Source organism: Natrix helvetica, assembly GCF_964273705.1.
Source record: "Natrix helvetica genome assembly, chromosome: 1".
NCBI classification, from domain to species: Eukaryota; Metazoa; Chordata; class Lepidosauria; order Squamata; family Natricidae; genus Natrix; species Natrix helvetica.
The window spans coordinates 21723195-21732070 of NC_138548.1; the positions used below are offsets into that span (position 1 = coordinate 21723195).

An 8876-nucleotide genomic window follows, 5' to 3' on the forward strand; every position below is an offset into this window, starting at 1 on the left:
ATATAACCTCATTATTCCAGGTTCTGCTCCCTGGGATATTAGGAAACAAGTTATGGCTTTCTTTCAGGTACAGTCAAGAGTAGTGTTATATCTTCTCTTAGCATTTGCTTCCCAAGCCTAAGCACATTCAGCTTCTAAATCTTTAATAGGACTTGATTTCCAGTCCCCACACATTGTCCGTACTCCCTTTGCTCTGAATTTGATCCAGTGATCTAAATCTTTTTATTTCCAAATGTGATGCTCAGAATTAGAAATATTCAAGGAGGAGATCTGGTCTACATAGAATAAAGTAGAATAGTTATTATTCTCATACCTTTTTCCACAGATAATTTTACAATACAATACAATAGTAGAGTTGGAAGGGACCTTGGAGGTCTTCTAGTCCAACTCCCTGCCTAGGCAGGAAACCCTATACCACTTCAGACAAATGGCTATCCAACATCTTCTTAAAGACTTCCAGTGTTGGGGCATTCACAACTTCTGGAGACAAGCTGTTCCACTGATTAATTGTTCTAACTGTCAGGAAGTTTCTCCTCAGTTCTAAGTTGCTTCTCTCCTTGATTAGTTTCCACCCATTGCTTCTTGTTCTACCCTCAGGTGCCTTGGAGAATAGCTTGACTCTCTCTTCTTTGTGGCAACCCCTGAGATATCGGAACACTGCTATCATGTCTCCCCTAGTCCTTCTTTCTCTTAAGCTAGACATACCCTGTTCCTGCAACCGTTCTTCATATGTTTTAGTCTCCAGTCCCCTAATCATCTTTGTTGCTCTTCTCTGCACTCTTTCTAGAGTCTCCACATCTTTTCTACATCGTGGCGACCAGAACTGAATGCAGTATTCCAAGTGTGGCCTTACCAAGGCATTATAAAGTGGTATTAACACTTCACGTGATCTTGATTCTATCCCTCTGTTGATGCAGCCTAGAACTGTTGCTCCATTTTATGCCTCTGCATAAGAATTTCATTACCTAAGTACATGATTTTGCATTTTTGTCTGATGAATTGCATTCTGTTTCAGGTTTTCTAACCCACCAAGATAGTTTTGAATTTTATTTCTCCTTGTATACAGCATGTAGTTCATCCATCTGCAAATTTGAATAAGGCTATCCTACATTTCTTCATCCAAATGACTCAATTGTTGGGGGGGGGGGATAGAGCTGCACCTTGTGACACCTTGCCTGATTCTCCCCTCTAATTTAAGGGGGAGAATCACCCTTTGTGAATTCTTATTGAGCCAGCAGTGTATCCACTTAACAGTCGTGCCATCTAGCCTTCTCCTAATAAATTACTCAGAACAATTAACCAACAAGATTTCTCAAAGGTGATACCTAAAGATGTGGGCAGACCCTCAGTTTGTTCAGATGCAGTTCATTTGATCCTAGAAATTTTAAACTCATTCCAGGTAAATGAATGTTCTGATTATTTTTCTATACAATTCAAACTTTAATCCACCTGTCTCATCCCATTCTGGTGGCATAATTTTCCACTTACTGGAGAAAACAGAGGCAAAATAAGAGTTGAGTCGCTATTTTTTTCCCTTTGTTATATTTTACTATTTTGTCATCAGCAAATATGAACCATCTAATTGCATGTTCTTTTTTGTTTGGATCATTTTGAACAACTTAAAAAGTACTAGTTCCAATAGTGAGGCTTGGTAGTTTCTTTTCTTATTTACATCATTCTCTTGCAAAAGCTGCATCGTGTATTTTGTTCTCCTAACTCGAATATTCCTTCATAAGAGGAGTTTTCCTCATCTTGAAATGCTACTTTTCCTCAGGATTTTTGGTAAGCCCTTTCATGAAAGAATTTTCAAATTTTAAGTATACATTTGTTTTATTTCTATGTAGTATCTCTGAACAGCACACTCAGTATAGTCATTTTATAAACAGATCTGCTTGACAGCTATAAAGAACTTGAGAGTGTAAAGATAGCCCTGCAAAACTAGGCCGAAGACCTGTCCTTATTCAAGACTAATAGCAAGTAGAAATAGTAGACTGCTTAGTAATGGATTCCTTGGCAGAAGTTGGACTAGATCAGAGGTGTCCAACCTTGGTAACTTTAAGACCTGTGGACTTCAGCTCCCAGAATTATTCAGCCAGCCATGAAAAGTTGAAGTCTTAAACCTTGCCAAGTTTGGACATCCATGGACTAGATGATCTCCAGAGTTCCTTCTATTTTTCCTTTTCAACCACATTCTTACCAAACCATATATATACAGTCTAGGTCCTCATTTTACTAACCTTGGAGGAATGGAAGGCTGAGTCAACCTTGAGCCGGGTGAGGATCGAACTCCTGGCAATGGGAATGCAGAATTAGCCTGCAGTATTGCATTCTAGCCACTGCACCCCCATGCCTATAAAAGTATATTTGCTTCTTCCCATTTGTTTCAAGAATATATCCAGCCCTAGATCTTGCCTACCGCTTAGGATTAAATGCAAATTAGCATTGCATCAATTCAAGTTTCATGACTTTGTGTTTAATCTTTTAGAGTTGTAGAATTTGTACCTCTTTATTTTGACAAGACATGAATTTGAAATGTCATGTTAGGTTGCTGCAGTAATTTAGTCTGAGAATCATTGATTTCAGTTATCCTCATATTAAATTGCTGGAATGATTTCTCCTTTAGGTTCCTTCCTAATTTAAGTTTCCCCTTCAGGATCTTCTCTAGTGCTACAGTACTGAATTAATGTGGGTGCCAAGTATGGTTAGTTGCTGTGACTCTATGAGGGAGTGCAGTTTGACATTATGTTCTCTTGATGTACTGTACAATGTCCCACATTTACCATTACTTCTTTCCATATCCTATCCTTTAGAAACTATGTCTAGAGGTGAGTACATTACCATCATTATACATTCCGGTATAAAACTCCCCCATCTTGCTTTGAAAACCAACAAATAAATGTAGAAATATCTAATTCTGGTGTTTTCACCAAGCATCTTCAACAAATGCCTTTGGCTTTCTTTGTACCTTACTTTCTATAAGGCAAATACATGCGTCCCAGGACAATATTGCAGGATCCAGTCTGGGTCGGTCATCAGGACTAGAGATTTTGCCTTCCGAGCTTTCGAACTCTGCTGGAGCCCATTTATAGAGAACTTCTCTCTAGTTGAAGAAAAGTTCCCTGAAGGTGGGATCCAACATGAATCCGAAAGCTCGGAAGGCAAAATCTCTGGTCCTGATGACCGACCCAGATTGGATCCTACTTACTTCCTATTTCCGTGCTTTCTCCAACTGGACAATTAAAAATAGTTTCATCCTCAATACTTGGGAGACAGTCGTTTTATTTCAGGGGGTCATTTTAAAAACTGTACACTGTCATCTTACTGTTCAGCAGCTTGTGTGCCTGATATCTAATTTCAAGAAATAAAAGAGGTGTTGGAGGAGCGATTCCTCTTTCTTCACTAAACTGGTTGCTCCGGAGAAGATGGGAAATCGACAGGTTTCGAGATGTTTCTTCTTAGAGCTTCAGTTGTCTTGAGGCATTAGGATGGATGCCCTACACATGATTTTAGTTCTGTTATTTGACCTGAGATCTTGTAGATACCAATAAAGGAGAATGTTTACAGGTTGAAATGAGGAACCTTTGATGCTCTTTGGGCTTGCAAGAAAACAACCAAACTCAAGAGAGCACCGAGGACCCCTCACCTTGTAATTGGTTGTGGCCTCAATGTGTGTTAGCAAAGGATTGCAACGTTTGTTTATTTGTTACGTACTGTATTTTTCCAAGTATAAGACGCACCCTTTTCTCTCAAAAAAGAGGTTGAAAATCTGGGTGCGTCTTATACAGCATTTTTGGCCTCCCGAAACCCCACCCCCTTTGCAAAAATGGCCGTCATACCCTTTAGGTGGCTTCCAGAGTGCTCCTGGGGGCTGGGAAGGGCAAAAATGAGCAAAAAACGGGCTGTTTCTTGCTCATTTCCCCCCCCCCCCAGCACCCAGGAGCACTCTACAAGCCTCCTAAAGGCTATGCATGCCCTTAAAAAACAGGCCCGTTTGGGGAGGTCTGCAGAGTGCAACCCCCCCCCCTTTTAAAATTTGCCTCTTCAAAATCTTATTCAAAATACTCCGAAAAATGCATTATTTGTTAGATTTATACAGCAGTCTGCCTTTCCTCCAGAAGACAAAGGGGGCATATGTAGCATTCCCTCTTCCAATTTCCCCCCCACAACAGTGATCCTGTGAGATAGGTTGAGCTGAGAGAAAATTATTGGTCCGACTGAGTTTCTGGGGGCAGTGGTGGATATAAACTCATCAGGCCTTATCTCATCAAAAATTTAATCCCTGCACTACACTGGTTGTCTCACAGATGCTACTGCTTTTATACCAGATTGTTCATCCATCCATCCATCCTTTGTTTTGCCTTTCCGGCAGAATTTTGGTCTCAGGCCGCAAAATATTTCTCATCCCATGCTCCCCAATTCAATTTTTTTTAAATGAAAAGCATCAGAACTTGACTGTGAGGAGTTCTACATGCCAAACAGAGTATCTCTTCAGACTTACACCCAAGCTTAGAGGAGCCTTTTAAATCTCGGTTTTTATGTCAGGTGTCCTCGTTAGAATGACGTTGCGTGCGTTTTTCCCTTTCTTCTTCCATTAATACCAGCTTGTAATGGAAAATGAAGAGAGCAACAATGTTCATAGTTGTAGCCCGTATCAGATATGACTTTGAATCTGAACGAGACCCTTTGGGACCCTTCCCACACAGTAGAGAAGGAAACTTGAAGGGTCTCTAAGAGTAGTTCTTAACCTCTCTGGTTATGATTGCTGAGAATCCACTAACATTTTGCAGTATCACCTGTAATCTGTAACTAACACGAGCCACATTTATTTATTATGTTTATTAGACTTTTATTCCACCTTTTATTGCTTTATAAGTAACTCCTTCCTTCCTCCTATTTTCCCCGTAACAACAACCCTGAGAGATGGGCTGAGAGAGAGTGAGTAACCCCAAATCGCCTAGCCAGCTTGCTAGTCATGCCAAAAGTGAGACTAGAACTCTCAATCTCCTAATGACTGGCTCAAAGTCACCCAGCTAGCTTTCATGGCCAAAGTGGGACTAGAACTCACAGCCTTCTATTTCTAGCTCAGCACCTTAACCACTACACCAAACCGGCTCTTATGGCTAAAACACCAAACATAGGCACAGCATTGCCATCCAAGCCATGAGCCATCCTGCCCCAAATGTTAAGAGCAATCTTTGGCCTGATCCTAGATACATGGGCCCTTGTCGGGGGTTCTCTCTTACAAGATACAAACGTTGGGTTTTGCAATTTTGCTAAGTCTACTGTAATTCAAAGTTACTTTAGGCAAAAGAGTCATTTTATGTAATTATAGTGCAGGATCTTAACATAGTTCCGACATTTTAAAAAAAACCAGTAGGATTCAGAGGAGATAGGGAGATCTGGTATCAAGCAAGATATGTAGAAGAGTTTGGGGCTATAAAGGAAAATGAAAAATTAGTAGGCAAGAGAGATCAAGTCAAAAAGATGTTAAAAGCCCAGGCTAGAGAGCATTTTGGTTTGATTGGTTAGCGGGTGAATTGGACCAATGATACAAAAACGGGTCAGAAAGAGAGCATTTGATTACTTAGACCTGGGATGGCAAACCTATAGCACACGTGCCACTGGTGGCACGCGAAGCCATTTGTCAGGGCACAAGAGGCGTTCACCTGTTGCGCTGGCCAGCTGAGTTTAGCCTTTTTTAAAGCCATTTTTCACCCTCCCCAGGCTCCAGAGGCTTTATAGGAGCCTGGGGAGGGTGAAAACAGCCTCCCCTGCCAGAGGCCCTCCAGAGGCTTCAGGAGCTTCCCTGAAGCCCCAGAACGCAAAACACCGGCCCTAAGGGCAAACCGGAAGTTCGGGAATGGACTTCTGGTTTGCTCGTAGGGCCGGTTTAAGCCCTCCGGAGCCTTCAGGGGCCTTCCGGAGGCTTCCCTGAAGGCTCCGCTCCGGAGGACAAAAAACGACACTATGAGCAAACCAGAAGTCTGTTCCTGAACTTCCAGTTTGCCCTTAGGGATGGTTTTTTGCACTCCGGAGGCTTCAGGGAAGGGGAGCGGGGGAGGCTGTTTTTGCCCTTCCCAGGCTCCTATAAAGCCTCTGGAGCCTGGGGAGGGCGAAAAAAGCATGCAAAAAATGGGGGAGAGCGCCTGTCTTGTGCGCATGCACGCTGGGGGGTTCGCGCATTGCATTATGGGTGCGGCACGCCACGCGCACGACCCCCCCTGTGCTCCCCCCGCTTATGGCACGCGAGCCAAAAAAGGTCCTCCATCACTGACTTACACCATCTATATCAAGGATTTGTTTCGCTGATCAGAAGAAACAGCGATTGAGGCAGGATTAAACTGAAGGCAGGTCCTGGGAAGGTGGGGGGATTGTTAATCGATGCCTGGAAGAAATAATGGGTGGAGAATTTTGAGTAGAACTAGCCAAGAGCAAAAGTTTTCCTGGCCACTCTTGTCCTCTTCCCATCCCTAGTTCCCTACTGATACAAGTCAGGCATGGAGGGTTGTGGGAGGTGAATCTGTTCTCAAATTCTGCTGCTGCTGTTGCTGCTACCACCCTGGGCTTTTTCTTCTCTCTCTATCTTGTTAACCGAGTCTCGTTTTTGTTACTTTTTTTAGCTTGGCAATGAGGAGCAGCAGTTGGCGTGGGCCAAGCGGGAGAGTGAGAAGGCAGAGCAGGAAAGGCTGGCGCGATTGCGAAGACAAGAGCAGGAAGACCTGGAGTTGGCCATTGCACTCAGTAAGGCCGACATGCCGACTTCTTAAAAGCCAGGGTGGCCATCAAGCAGACCTATTTCCTGGTACCTGTTCTAGATCCCTGATGTCCTTGGGCCGTTTTCCTTTTCTCCCCTCCCCCCTCCCGTTTTTATTTCGTGACTTCCAGCTACCTGTGGGGCTGACTGTTGAGGAGCAAACTGCATTTGATGGGCTTGGCTTCACGGCAGTCTTTTTTGTTTTGTTTTGTTTTGTTTTTAAATTAAGTTAGACTTTCTAGGCTGAAAATGTTGCTTGTAAGAGAACTTGCCTCGGCCCCATCCCACTGACTGCCAGATTTCGCTGCGCTGCAGAAAACAGTAGCATTAACGGAGCTGCCTCTCGAAACGTCATCTTTTTTGCCGAGTGGCAGCGCAGTCACCGAAGCTGCCACTCACCTCTGGGTTCAAGGAGAAGTGTGATCTTCATAAAGAGATTGATGGTTTTTATTCTGTAATTAAGTCTCTTTCAATTTTCTTCCGTTGGTCAGTGGCCTGAAATACAACTCGTCATCAGAGTTCCTTTCTTGTGCGTTTTGTACTTTGTCTTAAGAGAATAACGCCCTCCCCTTAGATATTTATAAGTTAGAGGGTAGACGTTCATCAAACCATATGCTGCAAGCTCAGACGATCGGATGCTTCTCCCTGAAAAAGCCCTACCCCATTTATAGAAAGCCAAGTTGTCAGAGAGCAAAAAAAGATTCCAGCCGAGTTCTCTCCCGAGATCCTAGTAAGGAGAGAAGGCCAAAATTAAGCTACTCCTTATGCCTTTGATTTAACCTGTTGCGTAGAGTCCGTTAACCTTCTGAGCCCAGATCTCTCTCCAACCAAAAGTGCGCTCTGTTGAACAAGAAGTTTCGTTTCTAACCATAAACGCTTTGTTGTACAGACGAGAGCATCTTTTAACCAACACCAAATCATACTGAAACCAGGGGAAACTGTTGCGGCTAAGGGCAGGGCCGTTGTGTGTACGCTACCTGGAAAACAGATGAAAATAATAATAATAATAATAATTTGGTTCGGAACTGCTGCTGCCCTTGTGTGTGTGTTTGCCTGTCTTTCTGAAATGTGTTTTGTTGATGGGAAGAGATGTGGAGGGGGTGGGGGTGGGGGGGGCATGGGTTCAGTCAATAGGAAGAGATGCCAATGCAACAATTGGTGTTCAACCGATTGTGCACAAATGACTGTAATCTTTGCAAATGGGACTCTTTTCTTTTAACTTTGCCCTTTCCATTTTAGCTGTTGGTCCCCCGTGATTTAGGGAAGAAGCCAGATGGGGCTTTATTCTGTGAGTCAACTTCAGCTAATTTTCAGGGTTATATATATGCACGTGTATATGTATGTATTTGGGATTTGAGATTCCATACAAAGGGAGAGAAGGGGCAAAAGACTTGAAATGTTGGGATTATGCTGGAAGTTTGATCTTTGGCTACTGTATATAATCCCCTGCCTTGTTTTCATAAAGTAATTAGTTCTTAGTTGATCAGCTTGTTCATCTCCTCATAGCCTTATACAGAAAATATTCCTGACTTTGCAAAAAGAATTCCATTATTTATCTTGGGGAGAGGTCACTTTGACAACTCTGGGTTTTCCCCACTGTAAACTACGCTCTGCTTGCTTGGTCTTCCGTTCTTGATTTCTTGTGGCATAACTTCTGGGTTGTGGGGTGGGAAGGTGATGTTTCCTGGTTGTGTCCTTGTGAGAGAACTGTCTTTGTTGTTTTGGTTAGGACGGCATCTTCTCAAACCTGACAGGTACAGCACACTCCCTCAGCCCCTATTGAGACGACCTTGTGGTTCTCATTCCTATGGGACATTCTGAAAACGCTTCCATTTTCCCCCCGAACCTGACTGAATATGTGGTATCCAAGCACATTTTCTATCTTCTGTAATGATATTTGAAGTGTAGAGAGGACCCATTCATGTGCCTTCATTTCCTTGACTCCCTTTATCTCACTGCATTCCTCTTTTTGGATACATAGAGAATTAAGTCTCTTCTTCCAAGATGCCTCTCTGTCCTTCCCCCCCCCCCCCCAAAAAAAAAAAATCCTCCTGAAGCTACCTGTCAATAGCATTGCAGATACAAAATCTCTTCCAGCTCTCCATTTTTCCCTTTTCAATGC

At 43.0% G+C, this 8876-nt stretch overlaps 1 protein-coding gene across 6 annotated transcripts in view; it reads left to right on the forward strand.

Annotated features, from left to right (window-relative positions):
• EPS15L1 (epidermal growth factor receptor pathway substrate 15 like 1) overlaps positions 1–7272 on the forward strand; it is a 59314-nt gene extending 52042 nt beyond the window's left edge. For 5 of the 6 annotated variants that reach the window (XM_081938975.1, XM_081938979.1, XM_081938974.1 and 2 more), the window contains one exon: positions 6621–7272. In XM_081938975.1, coding sequence (XP_081795101.1) covers positions 6621–6767 — 147 coding nt within the window. In that variant the 3' untranslated portion in view covers positions 6768–7272. The remainder of the gene's footprint in view (positions 1–6620) is intronic. The other variant, XM_081938977.1, reaches the window with a different exon arrangement.
• Positions 7273–8876: the final 1604 nt, after the last annotated feature.